The 24,567-nt window shown below is 36.2% G+C and overlaps 1 protein-coding gene across 6 annotated transcripts in view; it reads left to right on the forward strand.

Moving 5' to 3' along the window:
- The window catches only part of LOC145671208 (zinc finger protein rotund-like), a 679,398-nt gene that overhangs the window by 526,362 nt on the left and 128,469 nt on the right, over positions 1 to 24,567 (forward strand). For all 6 annotated transcript variants that reach the window (XM_081740069.1, XM_081740070.1, XM_081740073.1 and 3 more), the window contains one exon: positions 23,986 to 24,245. In XM_081740069.1, coding sequence (XP_081596195.1) covers positions 23,986 to 24,245 — 260 coding nt within the window. The remainder of the gene's footprint in view (positions 1 to 23,985; positions 24,246 to 24,567) is intronic.

A 24,567-nucleotide genomic window follows, 5' to 3' on the forward strand; every position in this document is an offset into this window, starting at 1 on the left:
TTCCAAAGAGATAGTTGAGTTACCGGCCTTATCTTTTATAATACGTTCAAAGTACGGTATTGTTCTTTAAAAAATTGATATTTAGATAGACTTTTATATCTTCTATTTGTCGAACTGTTTGATTTAGGCCTTCCTAGTTTCCAAATTAGGGCACCTGAAATAAATCTACCTGTGTTCTCAGAGTATGAAAATATAGCTCTGAAAGGATCCTTTTTTGGAACAATGTTTCATTTAACTTCGCTGCTGAAAGGGATGTTAAACTCAGAATCAACTCAGCTCAACTCGATCAATGTTTATTCAAGCTTTGACGGAATTAGTCCCAGAAGCGACAGTCCTATTAGCGACAGGAACTGTTATCTGTCCTATGAGCGACCGATTCATTTACGTTGAGATGATGGAAGATGATATGATTCCATCTCGTAAAATATGTTTGCCTCTAGCATTATTAGAGCCCAAACAACCTTGGTATGAAATATGTACGTGCCAGTGATACTGTTCGTCAACCATATTTTTCCTCTACTGTGAGTGCAAATAAAACTTATTTTAATTTTGAGTTAGATTTGACATAAAACATATCAAATAACTTAACGAGACAACAGGGATATTTCTATGAAAAGTATATTCCTATGTAATTATTGAAAATCCAGTTGTAATATCCCCTTTCTTCAAAAGCTCTGTTTTCTGTATTTAATTTGATTCAAATCTAATCACACACTAAGCACAGATATATTTTGAAAAACTTAAACGTGTAACAGTTTCGCCAACTATCTACTTTTTAGACTTCCTAAGACTCTATGAATAAAATAATAAAAATGTCAATGATAAAAGACAGCTTTTGAGATCCCTTACATCTGATTGGCTATTCTCAACCAATCCCACCAATTACAATGCAGTTCACTCTAAGCAATCCAAAAGGTAAACAAACTCTTTAAACTACCTTCCTTCCTATTGTAAGCTACTAAAACGTAAACTAATTGCTTAATTTGCCTTCCCTCCCTTGTTTTAACTTATACATAAAAAGCTTGTCGTGTGCAATCCGAAATAATCCCTTATAACTAGAAGAACTGGTAAATCCTGCGAGAGATTTGTAACTTGTGTAATAATTTCTTCAAATACACCGTATTTTAGATTTTTTTTATATCCTCAAGTGGTGAACACCTTTTTTCCATGGGCGTCCGATGGGAAGGCAGGGGTCGTCCCCCTGGCTCACAAAAATGTATACGTAATATAGCAAACCACGTATATTAAATACCAGATATACCAGACGTGATACAGCAACCATGGAGATGCCCCTCCCTAGAAAATTTTTTTCGGGCGCCCCTACCTCTTTCTGATGTCTTTCTTATGCCATAAACATATTCAGTCTAAACTTGTGTTCCGTATCATTTTAACATGAAATTTTTAATTATATTAGAATCATAGACAACGGCGTCATTGACTTTACGCAGAAGTGTGAGAAGTTATTTGAATCAAAGTATATAAAATAATTCTGCCCTTTCCCTTTTCCTCTGAAAATATGATATAACCCTAGAAGAACATGAATGAGGAGTGGACAGACATGTAGTAAAATGTAGTGATTTGTTTCTTATTATAGCTTGGTTACGTACGTTAGACTACCATTCACTCCTGTTTTTTTTCCTTAACTTTGTTCCTTCCCTGTCTGTCTGTCTCCTCTCTCTCTCTCTCTCTCTCTCTCTCTCTCTCTCTCTAACTTTTGCGTGACGTCACGAAATGTTGATGTAGCATACACTGTCAAGGCGCCTTAGCAATTCCAAGGCCGTACGATAAGCGTGACGAGAAGTTCGACAATTTGAACTTTCATAATAATATGTGTCTGAAAAAAGCAGTGAGAATAGCAGTGAAGTGTGGGGAAATAAAAGAAACAATGGAAAAATTATTGAGGTAAGGTTAGGGAAGGCAATCATCTCTCCTTGCCGTCTCCTGATTTTCCGTATGCCCTCTGTTGCCCTCCCAACGTTTCGGTCTGCAGAAACTTGACAACCAAGTTCTTTCTTGTTTTCCTTATAATTATTTGCTAGATGCGCATCCGTGCAAGGAAAAAAAAATGTTTGGTATGATATTATGACACGATCTCTTATATAATTAACTAAAAAAAGAAGTTATGTAGGAAAATTACAATTTCCTTTCACTGCGGTCATTAGCTGAGAACCAGCTTAGTGAGTACTAAAATGAAAATATTAGCGTATGCATATGAAACGCTCATCGAACAGGTTACAAGTATTGAATATAACGTTCGTGATTTCAAAATTCTGAATTCAAAAGTTTTTTTTTTTTTTTTTTGTCAATATTCAGACATCAACAGTATTTTTTAAAAACTTTTTTAATGAAGCAATCTTTAATATGACAGTATAATAAAGTTCGATTTTTATTACAATTACAGGTATGAAAGACGGAAAGGGTGCAATGCAAATTCCTCAGATATATATGTATTACTAAAGCTAAATTCCTTATTAAGATAGAATTTCATCTCAGTTTTTACAGCTAGTATGTATACCACTGGTATGAGAAACAAAGATACGAGCTGCTACTTAACAATTCTATTTTGTTCCAACAAAATAAAAACTAGAAATTAGGAAAAAGCAAACCGAGATGAACCAAGCTCAAAAGCTCCCGGCGTGCAAAACTGTGGAACAAAGTCTTTGTTTTCGGTCCGAGCCTGGCTACCAAATGTAGCGATCTTTATTTCTTAGACGATAAGCCATTTGCCCACCGAATATATATACCTGGAGTGAGACTATAATGCTCCCGTATGTTTACACCGGGAGCTAATAAAAATCGAAAAAAAAAAATCAACGAAAGAATCCACTCACTATAACCCTGAATTTTCTTGTCTATTCCTGCTGGGTTTGAAAGATTGATCCAATCTTCAACTGTGAAACTTATCCAGTGGATATATAAAGATTCATTCGTAATAAAGTTTGATGTTTATCTTTTTCAAAATAACTGTAAAACAAATGGAGAATTAAAATTTATAGAACATAATGTTCCAGGTAATATGGGATTAAAATAAATGTTAAAAACAAAAGCAATAGTGATTAGAAGGAAGGAACAGTCCACTATCAAAATTGGAAGAAGAATATAGATTAGATTACTAGTTTCACATACTTAGATAACATTATTAGTAAACATTTGAGATTTGAATGAGAACAAAGCACGGATAAGAGCTGTGAAAGAAGACCTAAGGGAGAAGAAAAGTTTGTTTTGTGAGTTATGAATGTACGTATCGAAAAGACATCAAATTTTTCGTATGGAGTTTTGCCTGCTCTGAGCTGAAACGTGCACACTATGGAAGAATGATTAAAAAAAAGAAACTGGAGCATTCGAAATGTAATATGAAGAAGAACGAAGAAATCTAGCTGGGTGAAATGAAAATCCAATGGCCAACTGTTAACAAGCATTTAGGACATAATTAGTTTGGTGGAGATAGTTAAAAAGAGAAATAAAACGGTTGTGACATTATTTGAAAATGTCAGAAATCCAATGGAAGGTGTAGTAGAAGGTATGAAAGAGGGAAGGGAAGACTGTTTAAAAGACAATAATTTTTATGTCAAAATTGAAAAATAAATTGCCAAGCTTGCTAGAGCCTGGAGAATCTAAACTTCATGGAAGTAACTTCTCAATGATTGGAGAGTAGTGCGATTCTAGACCTTAGATAATAACATGAAAATTGAAGTTTTGGTCTGTAATAGTCTTTTAATATCCCAGGACCATCGCAAAATGATAATGATAATTATAATCTATAGTTGCTATTTAGACAAGAAAATTCATTATCCGATGTTGTCCAAATTTGGCATGATGTAGACCTTGACGAGCTTACTATGTATATGAAATGTTATGATGTACAGGCCTCAAGTCACAGAGGATCATCAAAGTTTTGGGTTTGAATTTAGTCAAGTTTTTCACAATTATTCTCAAATTACTACTTCGAACAAAAATACACTATCCTGTGTTGACCAAATTTGTCATGATGGTAGACCTTACCGAGGTTAGTGCGTACATGAGGCATGAGGCTTATGGCGTGGTGGGTTCCAAATTATGGGCCACCAAAGTTGGGGTTTAGAATTAGTCAAATTACGAAAAAGAAAACAATTTCTAATTGTTATTTAGAAGGAAAAAAAAAAGCACGTGAAACAAAACTGTTAAATATTAATTTGAGACAGAAAGTACATGATGAGATGGCCACAAGAAAGCACACACAGCGAAAGCAGTGTATACTTGTAACAAAAATTTGCTAGAATCAATGAAGGACTCTTCATGATATTAATAATAATCTACAACAAGATTTCTGCCATTCTAGTTTCATTGACAAAAGGATCCTTTTCTTCTTTTCTCTCTTTGCTTTCAATTTAAGTAGAAAAATGTTCAACTATTTGCTTGTTCCCAGTGCAGAGGCAATGGTCTCACTTATATGTCAACTAAGTCACGTTTTCCATTGCATGCAATATTCAGTACTTGCGCTGAAAATACAAAAGCGCTGAACAAACAATCAGAGACCCAAAGGAAAACTAGCAAAAGTTCTCCTTATCCTGTATTAATGAATAGCCTATCATGTTGCACGCATTATTATCTCAGAAAATATAATAAAACTGAAGCCTTGTTTTCTTATCATATTTTGATAAACAGGCTGTTTATTATATATACGCCAGATAATTAACAGAGTGGATATGAAGTTTACATAGGCCTTAGGAAGTTGTTGAACATTTATTTATGTTTATATATTCTTGCTCGTGCTGCTTCATAACAAAATTTTAACATGATTAGAAAAGCACACAGGCTATTTGTTATGGCAAAAGGTGTAGAGAAAAAATTCCACTCCATTTACTTCCTCGGAGATGTTTTAACTATGGTTTCCATGATAGGGCTGCGTCCAACAATGATTCAGAAAGCAATACAGAAATGCCGTCCTCTCTCTCACATACAGTGTGTTTATTTTCCAAATAGTCATTCAGTTTATTTTATCCCTCTTTTTGTATCATAACGGAGAAAAGCAGTTTTTGGTCTATTGAATTGATCCAAGAGCTCATTTGTTCTATTTTTCAAGAGCTTTTTGCTTCTGTTGTTGATAGTGTTCCTTTCTTTTACTTTCCAGATAAAAAAAAAAAAGTAAAGCTAACATCAGTAACTGTACCTACTAACTGTAATCCTTTTCTGCAACGCCCAATCAACATTTTCATCCATGCGTAGAGAAGACGCTACGTGCTCCTCTGCGAGAACATTGAAGCACCCATATGTGGCACTTGAACTACCAACATAGCGAATTGTGCTTACCCACTTTCAAATAGTAGCACTAGATAGTAGTTAAGGAAGAATGTTAACTAGACTTAAAATGTTATTGCAAAAAAAAAAAAAAAAAAACCCTCAGTAGTACAGGTTCCTATTTATAATAGTAAGGATTTTTGTTCTTTTTTTTCCCATCTTTTTTCTTTTTCCCCCTCCCTGCTGATGGAAAAGACCTAGCACATATAATAAATGGGAAACCAGAAACTCCTAGCCTCACTAGGATTAGTTCAACGCATTTTTATGGATTCTGTGGATTATAAATCATTATGCATTATTGCTAAAACGAATTTATTTGTAAAGAAGATATATCTGCATTACATATTAAAAAATATAGCCAATATAAAAGCATGTGGAAGTGCGAGGACAGAGAAAAGATTCACATGCCTAACAATTAAGTCAAATAAACAATAAAACACTTCTGTTTTGGAATATTATTAATGGATATTATTAATAAGAGATATTAGAATCAACAGGATTTCAGTGATATTTCCCTGTATAATTACACAGAACACATAAATAATTAATCACCAGGGCCGGTGGTGTGGTGTTAAAACTCAGCTTTCTTGGAGATAGTGGATGGAGAGCAGCTATAAGGTTTATCTTACGTTACGGTTTGTGCACCCGCCATCTGCACCAGATTCGAGGTCCTGTCTAGTTCGAAACCCTTGTTAAAAGATGGTCCTGTTCTTAATAATCTCGGTGTTATACAAAATCCAAAAAGTCGTACTCAACAAAATTATATTTTAAGTCTAGTAACATATACCATAAGGCTTCGGATAGTATGGACAGCACAATTTACACTACGCCTATCTTTCAAAAGCTTTACAACATACCGGATTTGAATGAGTACTGTAGACCTATTATTTTGGCACAAGAACCAGTGTGTTCGAAAACTTTTGATTGGTACTGTATGTCACGCTCGAATTACGTTTCTCGGCAAAACCTTGTCTGAAGTCGGCATTAACTGTCTAACTCGAAAATACAAAGCTGTAGTGGAGCGTATTCTGTCAAGCCAATTTAATGTTTTTTTTTTTTTTTTTAACGTATTCCCAGTTGCGAATCTCTTATCCAGCCATTTTGTTCTTCATCTTGTTCTGCTCAAATGTGTTTTTCTGAAAGGCTTCTCAACATCATTACTACAGTAAGTTGCCTGCCTTTGTAACTTGACCGCTTGCACAAAATTAACGGACGTTATTTTTACTTCAAACGAAAAACAAATGAGATCGTATTAGGAATAGCAGGAAAGAACAGTACTGTAGATATACGAGAAGTAGTCAAATCAAAACCGCAAGTAACTTTTCCTCACAAACTGTAGGAGAATGTTTGCTTGTACATTATTTTTCTTCATAATCCCCGTCCCCAAGTTCAATGCACTTACGCCATCGGATAGGAAATGCTTCGATACTTCGTAAGAAAAATTTTTCGATTGACGCTGTAGCAACTTGTGCACTGTCTATTGGGCGTTTTTATCAGACTTGAATTTCTGCCCTTCAGTGTGCTCCTTTAATGGGCCAAAGATATGGAAATCTGATTGTGCCAAAACTGGGGAGTATGGCAGATCTGGGAGGCACTTGAAGCATAGGTCTCCGATGTTTTCATGGTTGCACGAGCAGAATGAGAACGGCCGTTACAAATTGAAACAAAGCACCTGCACTCAGCAATTCCCTTCGCTTTGTTCATATTGCCAGCTTCAAATGGTCCTTGAGAAGCTCGGTGTAGGTGTCACAAATCACTGTAGTATGTGGGGGCATGTAGTATTCCAGAATAGGACCATTCTTATCCTAGAATAAAGTCAACATGATTTTTTTTTTGCAGAGGCTGGCTGTGAAACTTTGATTTCGGCGAAGATGAATGTCGACAATCTTTGCTTGCACGTTCCGTCTCTGGTTGAAATTGGTGGACCCAGTTTTTATCCCGGTCACAATGTAAGCTAGAAACTCCTCACCCTCCTCTTCATAACGCCCCAGAGGGTACTGACATGTGTCAACTCGACGTTCTGTCATTGCTTGCGTCAGCTGGCGAGAAACCTACCTCCGGCTTCTGTAGCGGAGTTCGTCATGTACTATGTGTTGTATGAGCCGATGTTCATATTTACCAAGGAAGCCATTTCATCCAGAGTGACACGCCCGTTTTCCTGAATAAGCCGATCAGCTACTGTTATGAACTCCTCTCTCACAAGTCAATAAACCTGACCCGGACGGTGAGCATCAGTCATCGAAGACATCTTCTGTGAATTTCTTGCACCAGTCGTAAACTTGCCACTGTGACGGGCAGGCTTCCTCATACTTCGTCTTCGTTCTCCGATGAATATTACCGGGTTTCACACCTTAACTCCATAAAAATCTAATAACTCCACACTGTTCCTCCCTGGTGCATCTGCGTAGTGATGCCGCTATATGGAATCATCTCCAGCTCCAACCCAATCTACAGGTACTGTCTGGTAGTACCAGCTCGAAAAGGCACCAAAGACTGTGTCTGGAAATTTCCTAACACCTAGAAAACAAAACATATTTTTAATTTTTAATGGTACCTTTGCAGTATATATATATATATATATATATATATATATATATATATATATATATATATATATATATATATATATAAGTTTAAGGAAAAATAGATTGTGAATAGTACAGAACTTACTTTTTAGGTCAATTTTTAGGGAAAGGGGAGTCTTACGAGGGTACCTATCCAAGTGTAACTCTGACTTCGAATCGAGACTATGGCCGTTGGATACCTTGTCCCAAAGGAACATAACACTAAAAGGGATACATCCTCGATCGCAACTGTTGCGAAGATATAAGCGTGAAAATTTAGAAATTGAGCTCCATACTATACGTTACAAAGTCAGATTCCGGGTCAGATTTTTCGGAAACGGTCGGGTAAGGAAACTCAGCGAATACATATCAAATTTGTGTGGGGAGCCTAGCACCTTTTGAATGAAAATTTGTGTCCCCGGGGCACTCGCAGGGTCCCAGGCGGGGTCCAACTCAAAAGTGCTAATGGAACCGGGTGTCAAGTAGCATATTGTATGAAAGCTATTGTTAAATAAAAGAAAGTAGAACAAATCTCAACTCTCTACAATAACCTTGTGCAAACGGGCCACTGGTCAAAATGTCAATACAAAAAATGAAATGAAATGAAATCTATGAGTTTTACGTCTCACAGTTATGTCGGTTAGGCTAAAGGAGACTGTTGATGAGTAATGAATGAAATGGTGGAAAGAAGAAAGTGGGAGGAAACGGGAGAACCCTGAGGAAACCCACGCACACGGTGTTTGTCCACCACGAAGTCACTTGGCGGCGGCTGGGATCGAATCCAGGACCCCAAGCCCCTGAGGTGAACGCTCTACAAGTGAGCCACCGCGGCCCCCAAAATGTCAATCAGAAAATCCATGACCACGCTTCTAAATCCGTTAAGTTGCGACAATAACAAAACAGAAAAAACACGTTTAAAAGTGCAAGGTATTGAAGTAAAGCAAATTGCCGCAGGGTTTCTCTCTCAAAAGCAGCCACCGATATATTTTATTTTTGCACCATTATTCCAGTTTTCTCCAACACCACTCCTCTCCAAGTTGCCTCACAGTTTCAGGGTCACTCCTTTTCGTCTTTACCATCATGTTTCTCGTTCAGCAAATCCCCGATAGAAATTTCACGGTGCAATCTGTGAATTTGGGATCCCGATGCGCGAAGCATATTCCCTTGCCTTTGGACCTTCTCACCCTCACGACGGTTGCGATTGACAATGTATCCTTTCTCTTCTAGGACACGAAATCCAATGGTCATGGTTATTCTATGGTCCATTGGTCATTCGAAGTCACACTTATACTTGGATAAGGTCCGTTGTGCGACTCTGTGTGAGACAGCGGGAATTTGCTTTACTTCAATACCTTGCACTTTTAAATGTGTTTTTCTGTCTTGTTATTGTCGCAATTTAACGGACTTAGAAGCGGGCCATATATTTTCTGATGTAGTATGTATTGACATTTTGACCAGTTGCCCGTTTGCACAGGGTTGTCGTAGAGAGTTGAGATTTGTTCTACCTTCTTATATTTAACAATAGCTTTCATACAATATGCTACTTGACCCCCGGTTCCATTTGCAAATTTTGAGTTGGACCCCGCCTGGGACCCTGCGACTGCCCCAGGGACACAGATTTTTCATTCAAAAGGTGCTAGGCTTCCCACACAAATTTGATATGTATTCGCTATGCTTCCTTACCCGACCGTTTCCGAAAAATCTGACCCGGAATCTGACTTTGTAATGTATAGTATGGAGCTCAATTTCTAACTTTTCACGCTTATATCTCCGCAATGGTTGCGATCGAGGATGTATCCCTTTTCGTTTTATGTTCTTTTGGAACAAGGTATCCAACGGCCATAGTCTCGATTCGAAGTAAGAGTTACACTTGGATAGGTTCCCTTGTTAGTGGATTATAGCTCTCATCGAATATGAACAAAGAGAACCTTGACCAAGCAATTGCTTTAGTTGTAACCCTTGAATTCAATCCATATATCGTATTACCTGGCAGTATAGTATTTTGTATAAAGATGCCGTTATTGGTTTGTAGAATAACACTTTAATGGATAAACAAATGAGTGAAAGAAATGAAATGAAATGAAATTTTTGAGTTTTACGTCCCACGTTTATGCCGGCTAAATGAATGAAAGAATATAGGGTTGTACATATATTACGTAACGTGCCAAAGGGGGAGGGGTTTGACCATGTGTTACGAAAGATGATAAGGGAGAGGAGAGCATTTACATTCTTCGTTACGTAATACATGTTTTTTGATGTAAGTATAATTCTTATTCTCAGGTTTATATGCAATCTTTTAAACAGATATTTTTCAGTTTCTTTCTTTTTATAAATAAATAAATATATATTTCTATTGTTTTGGGAAATTGCGAACAAATAGCTTATATAAATTGAATCATGCAAAAGTGATTCGAAGACGCTACTAGACACCAGCATGACTAGTGACGAACCCTGCATGTATTACAATATAATATAATTCCGTTTTGTGACTATCGCAGCACTGCATTTATGGCACACACTTTTCTGGAGTTAGTTCTTTGTGATCATAACGAACTCTTGAAAATGTCCTCGCATTCCCAGTCGTATCGCTATTTCTGAGAATATTGTTTAAAACTTTCGATTTGAATCATTACCCACTCTATTCTTCTAAGAGGTTTCGCATGTGAAACACAAGAAACCCTTTTTCGTGAAATAATATTTTCTTCGATGGAACGATCTACAATTTGCAGAAACAAATAGGATATTAAAAACATAATTCATTGGATATTCATCTCGTACTGAATTATTTTGACTTTCGGATTTTAATATTTCTTCAGAATTCGAGTTTACTCGCATTCTGACACTACTTTAGAACAAGTAGAATTTGAAAGAGAGTAAACTGAAGTCCAAAATCCAAAGAAGATACTTGAAAGCGTGTTCACAAACGGTATGTTCCTGCTCCTTCACGTGTGCAATCACTTCGAATATGTGGTCGACGAGGAAGAGAACTTCTTTGCATCGTTGACACTGACGAACTTCAAATACACGAAGCATCCTGGATCCCGGAAAAAGAGGTCTATGTCAATTCTTTAGATCCTGTTTCACCTGCAACTTCCGGCAGTATTTCCTTCTTGCCAATCATCGGTGACTTAAAAAGATGGGTGCGATCTCCTTGGGAAAACGACATTATGCAGTTTCGAAGAATTAAGACTGGTTAGTTAAACAAACGTATGGGGTTAAAATGTTATAACGGTACTACCATGGTCCAATAATTTGATTTGTTGGAGAAAAGCACTACAAACATATTCAGAATACAAGCATTTGGTAATAAAAAAATACAACAATTAAAAATTGCTTCTTATTGTAACAACCACCAAAATAAACAAAATTGGTGAAATAACAAAATTCAAAAAGCGTTACGTAACAAAGGAGGAAGATGTGGCCTTGCGTTACGAAGTGTGACAAGGAGAGGGAGGGGGTAAAAATTGGCCAAAAATAGCGTTACGTAACATGTGTACGTCCCCTAAACTTATGTAGATAATAAATTAGGACTACTCATATGTAATCCACTATTCATATCTTATTTTTCCCTCAAAAATTTGGACAAATAGGTAAACAAATCAATGTATATGGGGCATTGAGACCAAAGAGAATCAAGTCCAACTGACGAAGTTGTGAGAAAAAGAGACATAATTTGTAAGATACGCTTAAGTACGTGGAAAAGTTAACACTATTTTTCACGTTATAAGAATTATTTACAGTATCTGGACATGAATCTTTTAAGCTTTGAAATAAGCTTCAGATAGAGATCTTAGACATGAAATAAGTCCAAAATGACCGAAATGGACTTGATTCCCTTGTACACTGAACATGCTATCCTACTAGACCTTCTCGGTTGTTTGTCACAAATTATCCAGTGTAGGCGTCAAGTGTAGGCGTATATATATGCGTGGTAGAAATTACATCAAATTAGTTGAGTTACATTGCAAGGTTACTTGTTTAATGTTGGGAATTTTTCATAATGAAGATATCTTCGCTTTAAAACCCTTATTCGTGTGAATTGTCGGAACCTTTTTTTTCTTTTCTTAACTTCCTTAGTACTAAGGAAAGTTGATAGTAAGGATGCACTTTGTTTTGTTATTATGAACTGTTATATTATGCTAATGGTGATTTGTACTATACAATTAAGTGTAACATTAAATATTTATGTGTTTCGTGTGAATACTATTATACGGTGTATAACTAGCAGAGAAGGTGAAGAAAATTAAGACGTTTGTGTAGGTGTGAATGTGGGAAATGAGGGAAATTAATAGTATTTGAAACGATCTTGTTTTACTCGTTTAAGTTCTACTAAGTATTAATAGAAGGTTCGTGTAGGTCGATTTAAAAATGTATAATTCAACGAAGTGAATCCAAAATTGCATTTATTTTTGATTCATACACACACAAGCACATAAGTTTTAGATATTCACACATATATTTTATGCCAACGAGTTTATACATATGGGCATTACAGGCATCTATGGCCTTAAATCCCATCACGTTTAAGGGATGATGTTTCTCGGCGAGCAAACTATCCTGGAAGGGGGGAAAGAAAGGAATTGAGAAAGAAGATAGAGATCTGGGGGTCATTTGCCTGATGTAAGTGGGGAAAACCCAGGAAAAATCTTACTTAGGATAGTTGGCCTGGAAAAGCTGTTACACCTTTTCGGCCGAGTGTCCCAATCGGGATCATACCAACTATTCCTTTAACCAACAATGAATTCCCCTCCTCATCTACATGTTCAAACTAAAATTTCCTACTGTAAGCCAATGATTTTTAACTACTGAATTTCATAGTGGGCTTGCCCCCAACGGCGACCCGAAATAATGCTTAGCAGTTTTTTTTTATAGTAATCGAAGCAAAATTTATTTCGAACGGCTCATTTTATGTCTTCTGTATTTTAAAGGGAAGGGAGGGAGAAAGAAAGAAAGTAAGATATTGCCGTGCAAATACTGTGCAATAAATCGGTCCTGTGAATTTTTAGCCGATGTATCAGGTCTCAATGTAATTGAATCTATAATCAGCGATTCAAAACAAAAGTGTAAGATTTGAGATTTAACTTCCTTCTCCAGCCTCGAGGCTATAGATGTGAATCCACATTTTAACATGGAATCAGAACTACATGCACTTCACCCAGGGGATTGAATTCGTGTCTCCTACTCAGCAGGTAAGATGAATAAACTGGGAGGACCCTGTGAAAATACTCCAACTCTGCAAGCCCCGATAGAAAACTATAGTGCGAAAGATGAAAAAAAAAAAAAAAAAACATTAGCTCTACTACTAGTCACAATCGGATAATCAATAGCTTGGCTTCTATTTTAAAAATTTAAATTTTGGTATTCCATCCATATTTCATATATTTTAATTTAATAATGTTTTATCATCAGATTTCAACTAATTTGAGAACTGTATAATTATTGCGATATAATTATAATTATTAGATTTTATATTTCAATATGAAACAATCAAATATAATTATAGTTTACGTTTCATTCAAATTTATAATATAACCGTTTTCTTAATTATTACTTTCATTCTCCACTTTTTATTATTACTGCATTAAAATATCACTCAAATTCAAACCTTCCTCTATTCAATGTTCTATCACGTAACTTTATTTCCATTGTTTCTCTTAATAAATTTTTATATCAGTAAGTGGACCTTCGTATAACCGACGCATTTTCAAACAAAATTTGAATGAAACTGTAAGTTATAACAATATTTGATTGTTTCATATTAAAAATTAAAATTATAAAATGTAACAATGATATCACAATAATCAGGGCTGTAATCGAGGGTACACGGCGGTACACGCCGTATACCCTCTGCTTAATCTTAGTCGTTAGAGTGTACCTTCTGCTTCAAAGTGTATAGTACTTTATACTTTTGTTTCGTTTATATTTATTTAATTGGGTCATGACCCCAATGATAACCTGGCGTCAGATTGTGACGCCCCCATCGCCCAGTTCTTCGGAACTGCAGCCAGCCACTGGTTCTCCAAGTTGAGGGTTGTACCGGGCCGATCACCCGGCATTTAAAACTTACCATCGAGCACAGGAAAAAGATAAACCTCGGATATGGACTTTTTTTTTTTTTTTTTAAAAAAAAAAAGCCAACCTTGCTATGGCCTGGGACGGAGGAGTGAAGAGCACGCGCACCCAGTAGGAATTGTGTCGTGAATGGTTGGTGGGAGTCTTGGGCAGTGATTATTTAAGTAAGAAGTGTCATCAAGAAAATAGCATGAAATGCTTTTAGACTGTACCTTTTATATGTATCTTTTATATTTTAATTGAATTAATATATGCATTTTACATTGTTCATAAAAGAAATGGTTTCTATGTGTTTTATGACAATCATACGTATTCACAAAACAGCGTATAGTCTCTGAAAATTTTAGGACTACAGCACTGACAATAATTATACAACTCACAAATCGGTTGAACTCATTGATTATGAACGCAGTCAGAGCGTTTGAAACGTAATCGCATTAAAAATAATTATGTATGATATACCAAAATTTGAACTTCTTTAATTATAAATATCACCGTGATGCTGGCCAGGAACATAGCTAGCTTAACCACCCCTAGGGAATCATGATTGTCGTCGGATATAGTTACGGAGGGAAGTTGGAGGGACGTAACGTGGTCAAAAATGTGAAGATGAATGCTGTCTGCTTTCAATAATCCATCATGTCACCAATCTATTGGAAAGACATCACTCATTTATATGGAGCCTACAACAAGGTGCTCATCTACACGGAACAAAGTGTCCAGTCATACCACCAGATCATCCCTCCAGCTTTATCATGACATGGAACATGAAATGGGAATCCTTGTTATTGCCTTTCATGACATTCGGTTTTGTACAGAGTAAGTATACTTTGAAAATCGATCGGATATAATTAGATCAGTAATAATAAGATACTTACCGAAGTTATTATTGAGAATAGTTTTCAGGAGATATGCATTTACCTATGCAGAAGACATTGTATTACCGATGACTCGCTGTTCTGCATACAATCATTAAAATATAGAGCCTACCATTAAATGTGCTCAGATAAAGCACTCAGATTAATCATGTCGCAACATAAAATAAATTGTACAATATTCTTGCCTTATCCTGGTTACCTGAAATGAAATCTTTGAGTTTTACGTCCCACGGTTATGCCGGTTAGGCTAAAGGAGACGGTGATTATGAGAAATGAATAAAATGATGGAATGAAGAAAGTGGGAGGAAACGGGAGAACCCCGAGGAAACCCACGAACAGGGTGTTTGTCCACCACAAAGTCCACACGGCGCGAGCTGGGATCGAACCAGGGACCCCAAGCACCAGAGGTGAACGCTCTTCCACTGAGCCACCGCGCCTCCTTGTAAAGCAAAGAAATGAAATGAAATCTTTAAGTTTAACGTCCCACGGTTATGTCGGTTAGGCTAAAGGAGACGATGATTATGAGAAATGAATAAAATGATGGAATGAAGAAAGTGGGAGGAAACGGGAGAACCTCGAGGAAACCCACGAGCACGGTGTTTTTCCACCACAAAGTCCACACGGCGCGAGTTGGGATCGAACCAGGGACCCCAAGCACCGGAGGTGAACGCTCTACCACTGAGCCACCGTGCCCCCTTGTAAAGCAAACAGTATCATGTGAATTTCGTTTCATACAAGTATGAGCAATTCAAAAGATTTTTTTTTAATGTCCAAAGTATCAAAATGAAAATATTATTTTACAAGTTTATTCAATTCTTATTGTTAATCTTCATAATTAACCTTCAAAATTTACTACTGCTTTGTAATTTGGTATAAGCCGTGTAATCCATTGAGTGCGAAGTAAAAAGAAAATTCACAGACTCAATTTATTACGTAAACTTGAAAAACATGAATAAATAAACATTTTCATTGTGTGCACTTTCAAGTGCATCAAATGCTATGACTTTATTATCATGTTTTAGAATTAAACCGAACTTGAAATTTGTCTTGTTTAGTTGTTTGTACTTTTATGTATACATCTACACAATTTACTGGTGTTCTTTAGCAAATTTTCACCCCCTTGATCAAAGTTGTTGAACCTTTAAATTAATATAATACTTACAGTGGGTTATTGATATTGTTTCCTTTAAAAATGGTTCATGTTTGCCTTGCTATTAAGCACATGCTTAACGAACAGTAGGATTCAGTTCCATGTTATCGTTCTATCTAACAGTAGGATTCAGTTCCATGTTATCGTTCTATCTTCCAGTATCTGTGTCTTAAGTAATGTAAGCATAATCATTGCTAAGTACTACATTTTTTTTTAATGAAAGCTATTGAAATGATCAGTATTGGAATTCAGTTGAATATCACAAGTAAATCATCAAGCGTAAGCATTACTAATCCAGAGTTCACCAGTTATGAGGTATATAAAGAACAAGACATCGTTTAAACACTAATATAAGCTAATTTTTGTCGTAAAAAATTACATCTACAATTTATTGAATATGTAGCTCATATCGGGTAGGTAAAATTCAAATGTATCACTTTCAAAGGTTGAAGAAATGAAAACCACAATATTTGGTTAGTTAATGTAGTCTCCAGCTATTAAACACTTTTGCCATCGCCCCAAGATTGGATTTCATAATAAAAGAAGTCTACGATTCGTACAAAGGTAAATCAATGAATAAACCGAATTAAGCTTAAATGCAGTTCAGTTTAGAAGCATCGAGCTGCATCAATTTTCAGTGAAAAATCTAATCACCTTTTCGACATACTTTTGCTAGCTGCTGAGAAGCTTTCCAACACCATCTTTAAAAAAAAAAAAAAAAAAAAAAAAATTAAAAAAAAACGAGAGAACGTAGTCAATTATTCATCGATTTTTGCATTTCGTTCTAAACTGTGAGAATCTGTACTACCCCTAAACTTATGTCTCCTAAACTTATTAGTGCATTTTTAAGTGGTTTAAATAGGTGAAAATTCAATAGTAGTTATCTTTCAATATGCGTCGATTCACTTGAATAAGTTAATGTACTTGTTGATCTGTTAAACGTGTTTCTACTTCAATCGGTTTTACAGGCGGATGTTTCCCCGCTATACTTGTGAGATATTTCTGAACAACTTACCGTACCTATTACATAATTTTTATAATAAAAAGCTGTCTCCGCATTGTGTACACATTGTACGATCAATTTATCTTGTTTTTCCTAAAACACACATACACAAAAGAATGGCGGGGGCTCAGTGGTAGATCGCTCACCTCTGGTGTATGGGGTACCTGGTTCGATACCAGTTTGCGCCAAGTGAACTTTGTGGTGGACAAACACCGTGTGCGTGGGTTTCCTCTGGGTTCTCCCACTTTCTTTATTCCACCATTTCGTTCATTTCTCATCATCACCGTCTCCTTTAGCCTAGCCGGCATAATCGTGGGACGTAAAACTCAAAGATTTCATTTCATTTTTACAAAATAATGGCACGTGTCTGCTGAATAACGATGTCGGTTATAATGTTGCTAATTTTATACGGAAGATTCGGGAGTATATCATGTTTACATCTATATATAAAGACGGTAATAAACCTAAGTTGGCAACGTAAAATGCAAATTTACCTTTGCCTAACATAATTTTATTAGGAAATTATTTTTATCCACAACGAGAAGAAATTGTGTAATATTAAAAGATGTTTCGATTATTATTATTATTATTATTATTATTATTATTATTATTATTATTATTATTATTATTATTATTATTATTATTATTATTATTATTATTTTCACACACTTATTTATGAGTAACTGAATCTTCAATATATTGAATAGCATATAAATCAGTAAGAATAAGGAACAACTTTTTATGCATGATCTCATAAGGTGTGAAGGGGTTACACAAGTTGGACAGGTCTTACTTTTACATCAGAGTTTTTCTTTTCTTTTTTTTAAATTCTGCCTTTCGTTTTTATTTTAATTCCTTTCTCTTATCATATATGGCATCATATTATTAATTTTTTGTCAGTCGGATAAGTTTTTCATCTTTCAATAGTGCCTTTTTTATATGTGTTGCTTTCGTTCTCAAGATTCTTTTAGATTACTAACATTCAAGTAAAAACAATGAATTCTTTCTGCTAATCTTAAAACACTGTACATACTTAGGTACATTATATTTTAAAGTTTATTTTTCTCCTTATTTCAAGATAATTTCTATATTGGGACAGAGAAAATTAAATGTTAACGCTCTACTCTCTTTATAACTTTCATTGACTACGGTCCTGACTGTCTTAGAATTAGATTATCATTCATCTGAGATATAACAAAAGCCAACAGATACCTAGCTATCCCGTTCTTGTTTTCTAGTCATACTTTGTCGGTTGTAGAACATTGATAACTGAATCAGAGACTTTTGCATATAAGAATAAATTTATAGGCTTTGCTGTTATCAAATATCGATTGTATTGGGTTTTCTTTGTTTGGTACAGTGTTGCTCCCTTCTGCTTTGTAACTTCACTAATTCTGCCCTCGCTCGCTTGCTTCTCATAATGTTTACCCTTCTCGAAGAGAGAGAGGGACGTCTATCAGTTCAGTTATTTTGTCCAATGTATTTCTATGGTATTATATGAAACAATAGTAATGAGCAGTTGGCTGAACGGAAGTTCACACGTCGACAGACTGGAAGATCTGTCTCCGTGAAATCTTAAAGATGAACTATTTGTCGTTTCTGGTGGTTTGTTTCTTTACTGGTGGTGATGAAGTATCTTACTTTCTTTTTCCTTGGTTGGTAAGTTTCTTTAGTTATTTCCAGTGTTCAAAGTGGAAAAAAAGCAGAGGCGGTATGTTTTATTACGATATTGAATCCACATACCGGCTACCTAATGTTGGAATACAGTGAGGATATGTTGCCTGAAATATTGCATTTTTATTTTCGGTGACTGAAAACCACTGGGGAGTTTATCTTTAGTTACAGGGGAGGGGATATAGAAAGACTGATTTCTCGCCAACAACTTTCTGAAGAAAAATAGAAAATATCCTCTTATGTTGTATTATAGAGAATTATATACGAAAATGCTCAAAAGTCGAGTTTTTATTATTAAAAATTTCCTGCGGGAAAACTCCCGGACCCCCACTCGACTGAGGGGTATTCCAAATCCCCGAAAGATCTGTCCCAACAGCAGACAACCCCTAAATTCGCCCATGCTTGAAACACGACATTTATATGAATTAAGACAAGACGACACACACACACATACAAACAATTCGATATGGCACAACAAAATATAAACTAGATTAACTTCTTTGAAGACATCTCATTTAAAAACAAAAGGTAGGAAAAAGATAACAAAAATGTCGGTGTTGTCAACTTAGAAATTATTTCTACTTAAGAAATAAAAATTGTTTACGTGCAAAGCTATTCGTCAATTACTGTGTATAAAATGGATTTAATAAAGGTATTTGGCATCTACTCTCCATTGACGGTATGTCTTGATCACTGAAAAAACAGAGACGATATGCCTTCAGCACTGAAAAACCAGAGACAGTATGGCATACCACCGCATACCGCCTCACTTCGACCACTGGTTATTTTCTTTCCTGTTCTTCATTTTGTAGGATCTTGCCGTTATTGTTGGTGGTGTAGCTAGTAGATATGTCGGTTTTTGTGATGATGAAATTAATAGATAAAGATAAAATTCAAGGTAAAAGAATATGAAACTTTTGTTAAAAAATTTTGGTTGTTGCGATATAGATATTATTCATTTTAGGGAGATATTCTGTTTTGGAGTTAGTAGTAACTTCGTCGGTGAGCAATTGAAGAATCTCAACTAAGGTTATTTTTAATAGTTTGTATTTATTCCCTTTTTGAAAACTCTAGCTCTATTTCCTTGAATTTCAGATATAAAGAAACAACTGTTGAACTTTCTTCCTTCCTCTTGTGAGTAAGTAAAGGAAAGTGCAAATGTTATGTGTACTCCATTAAAATTGGGAATGATGCGCTAGGCAATCGTCTTGAAGTTCGGTAACTAATAATGCACGATACAGGCCGGAAAGTACTTTGGATCGCAGTAGAGTATCCTACTGTAAAGTGTAAGTTCGAAAAATTGATTCCAGATTGTGACTATAGAATTCGTAGTTAGCAATACCTTATGCGCGTATTTTCTCTCTTGATTTATTGCATATTTGGAATTTAACCTCTTCCTCTTCCTCTTTAAAGTAAATGAGGCACGATTTACTTTAAAGTCATTTTGATTCACAAAATGAGATCCGTGCCATTACTTGGGTTTGTGTCTGAGGCAAGTACTGTCAACAGGAATTAAACCAGGGCTACGTGCACAGAAAGCACATGTATTCGCCACTTGCCCATGAAAGACCACGTCGCTATATGTTACTGTTTTTTTTTTTATTATTCTATAGGGATCAACTTTAAGACCGGAAATGATTGATTTCTACCACTTCCGGCTTGAATATTATCTCCATCGATGAACTCGATCCCTAACTTTGACCTTCTATATGCTGGCCAAAGTTCATCGTGATTTATCGAGTAGTTCTCGAGCTGTTTTGTTTCCTGGGCAGATTGACGGATACACGGATAGAGTAAATATACTAGGAGTTTGATAAATCATTCCAGTAACCAGTATTTCATTGCCGTCAGGGATATGATTTACAACTCTGTACACCAGTTATATCCAACTGACTGGTATATAGGGTAGGAGTGCGCTTTTACTGTCAGATAAACAACAGGTAAATACACTATAGCAAAGAAGAGGAGGGGATAATGTAAGAGAATGGAATTGAATGAGATTGCAAGTTTCTTTGGGACTTCATTATATAGTAAAGCCGCGATTATCCGCGGAATTGGGTGTCAAGGGCACCACGGATAGTGAAAATCGCGGACAACCCGAAAAAAGACTTTAAAAGACTCACTCTGCAGTGAACAGTGACTCTAATTTACTACCACGCAAATAACTCTTACCAATTTCCGTTTTTCATACCTTACAACAATCAGCTTCTGCTTATCGGAGTAGAGTTGCACTTCGAAACATGCAGTATTGTTGGAAATATTGATTTTTACAATGCAATATATTTTTTGTTGTTTCAGAACATACAGTACTTATTTGCATATGGAGTGTCAGCCCGCAGCGACTACTTATGAAAAGTAATTGAGCGCGACTGCAGCAGGGTTAAAAAAATTTTCGCGCCACTTGGCAGATAATCGGGGCTTTACTGTATAGTATATATAGTTTGCATTGCACTCATAGTTATAAATCCACGAGTGATATGCCTATGAAACCATCACCTACGCTATCGATATTCTAGTTTATATTTCACCACTACTTTACCTTAATCCAGGCTTCGTGCCTGTTTCTTCTCCTTTTCGTGTGGCTTACAGAGAAGAAGGGCAAAAAACTGTGCTGATACAGAGCACTCACTTGGAAGTGACTTCACTGGTACACTCTCGTTTGGATTGAACATTTCATTTAATTTTTCCATTGCTAATTAATCAACATTTTTGGATCCTTCTCTAGTTCTTGATTATCGTTGTTACTTTCTTGCTTTCTAGACTACCATTCATTCAGAATCTGTATGTTCAAGTTGATCTCGCAATATCACACCAAAAATTTGTGGCACCGTCGCTGATCGAAACCAGAGACCACATGTTATACAAGTATGATTATGATGATTCGTCTACAAGTATATGAGAGCACTTATAAAAATCAGTTTCTTTTGTTCTTAACTCATTTATAAACTATCGCCAGATTTCATCTCGTTGCACAAAAACAAACTACTGATTGATATCTCTCCAAGCACTATGAAATCCGTAGTTAATTTCCTCCAAGGGTATTTTTACATCTTTACTGGTTAAATTCAATATTGAAATTTTTCTATGAATTTTGTAAAGTATATGCTAGTTAGAATACGGTAACGTTTATTAATCTTGTGAAGATTTAGATGTACTTTTTTCAGCATAGGAGACAATTATAAGATGTATCTATAAAGCATATCGACATTTATGATGAACTTGTATGTGTGTGCGTGTGTGTGATATAAGTAAAACATACATCTATATGTGTGTATCCGTGTGTTATTTTAAGGAAAATATAAAGGTTATCTTTATTTTTTAAATACTGTGGGAGAAGAAATAGAAATAAAATTTTAAATTCTATTATACTGGAGTTCAGTATTTTAATTTTCAACTCCCCTTCAGCTATATAAACGAACTAGGAAGACTTCCGCTAATAACAAACCTTTATAATTGTAGTTTGAGATATTTTATAGATATGAATATCGTGTTCACAAGAAGTGGTGTGATACTTTCGTGGGATTTCACTATCTATAAATATATAATTTCACGTTGACATTTCTTCTAAGGTAAAGAACTAGATGAAGTTTTAGGTAAATATAGAGACACGTCAATAGTAAATACCATATTTATTCGAATATAAGCTCACTTTTTTTTTTTTTTTTTTTTGATTCGACGATCACTTTCAATTGTTTTTTATATCATTATTCCTTTCCTCAGTAGTACTAATGGGGGCTGAATTTGGATTTAAGAGGCATCGGAAGTGTCCCTATTCATTTCAGCGACTCCGAAAAACTCCAGATTCGGCACTAATATCGACCGTTTTTGATCACTCTTATATGTATCTCACTCCCCCTTCCCGTAGGGGTACATGAGCGGTCATGTCATCACTGGAGACTGAACTTGGACTTAAGGCTAACATACTACCAGTAATCAGTTCATGAACACGGAACACTATGGATTTGACACTACTATCGCTCATTGCCGATCATTTTTATGTCTCCACTTACTCTCCCCTTAGGTGTGCTAGGGAGTCTCACCCCAACAGTACTCTTTTCCAAAGTGCAAGTGCAAGTAATATGTGTATCAAGCTTAGTTAAAATTGCTCCAGGCATTCGAGTTGTGGTGGAACACACACTCACACACATAAATCCATTTTTATATATAGAGGTAGTGGTAATTGAGACTGAAACACTTGCGCAAATAGCATAGAATGTTCGCAGGCCTCACTAGAGGTATTTGGTAGTTTATATCGTACCTTTGGGCAATGAGCCACGTATGCGAGTCCTTGGTAGTCACTCCAGTAGAAGAGATTCGTCAGTGAACGTCAAATCGTATGTGTAAAGTGGTATAATTGGGGACATATCTGGCTTCAAAAGAGAGCAAATCGTAAGGACAAGTTTAGCAGATCCCATCTGTTGCCCCTCTGATGCATATAACCTAGACTGCTTGGTACCCACGCTCAAACCTGGAGTCGGATCCGTGATGGTTTGAGGGTGCAATATCGTGGCAGACTTTGGGCCTCCGAATTGTTCTAGATGATTGTGTCACTGCCAAGGACTATAAGAACATTCTGGAGGACCATTTACACTCTGTGGTTCGAACAATCTTCCCGAACGCTGGCGCAGTGTTCCAGAATGATAACTGCTCCATTCACACTGCTAAACTTGTCACAGAGTGGTTCGATGAGTATGACAGTGAGGTTCGAAATCTTCCACGGCCACATCGCCGTTCAACGTTATTGAGCCTGTATGGGGTTTGTTTAGAATATTGAGTGAGGAAACGTTTCTTTTCACCACGCCCACGTGCTGAACTTGTCACTGCGCTTCAAGAGGAATCGCTGAAAATTCCTCAGCAAACGGTGCAGGACCTCTATCAATTCTTCTCAACTCGCGTTGCTGCTGTACTGGCGACCCAACACCTTTTTAAATATCAATTACGGTCTTTTACCAGGTGTTTCAGTTTCAGTGCCCACTACCTGTATCTGTATATATATATATATTGTTTCAATAATCTTATTTTATGGTTTTGGCCAGTTGAACAATGTGCCAGCTAGATCTTTGGATATACTATGTAAGATACTCAAACTCGCCTTTTCAGTGAAGGAATCAGTGGTAGTCCAACAAACTCACTAATTATGTTTCTTTTTTACATTATGATGATTTTTTCACTTGCACAGTCATCGAGAATAAAAGTAATATATTTTCATGCGTTCCTTACCAAGGAATTTGAGTTCAAACTTTTAAATTGGCTACAATTTTTAGGAAGAATAAAAGTAATATATTTTCATCATAATCACATGTTCTAGGGTAAATTACAAAAAGAAATTAGTTATGCGAATCTAATTAGACTTTCTTTTTGTTGCAGGGGGCAGCATGGAGGAGGGTCGGATGGAAACAGGGCATCAGGGTATGCCACCCTCCCTCTACGGTAGCGCTCCGCGGTCCAATAGCAGTAGTTCCTCGTCACCACCGTCGGTGACAACCGCGACGTCCTCAGCCAGCATGCTTGTCGTTCCGCAGCCCATAAACGCTACTAAGATGTCATCTGGCGTTCCGCCGACTTTATCTCAGCAACCTTCGGCCAACGGTACCGGAAGGAAATATCAGTGCAAGATGTGTCCTCAGGTAAGTGTCGCATTTCAATTTTTTCGTTCTTTCAATCCCTTTTAATTTCTCTTCCGCTGCTGCAGGCTACAAGTACCTGTGCTTGCTGTTTTGCTCATTTGTTTATGCATTGCTGGTAATTTTAAAATCTGTGTAACTTAGCTGTTATGTTGGGCACATCATTGAGATACAATGTGTCACATTGTGTCTTACATTAAAAAAACAGAGAGAGAGAGGTAAAGAAAGCAAGAGAGAGAGAATTGTCAACGTAATACCATGTTAGTAATAAATCTAACTTAATGTACATGGCGGATCTAATTTAGACAATCATTTCTTAATTCAA

The sequence above is a fragment of the Thermobia domestica genome, chromosome 15 (genome assembly GCF_964235325.1).
Source record: "Thermobia domestica chromosome 15, izTheDome1.hap1.1, whole genome shotgun sequence".
Lineage (NCBI taxonomy): Eukaryota > Metazoa > Arthropoda > Insecta > Zygentoma > Lepismatidae > Thermobia > Thermobia domestica.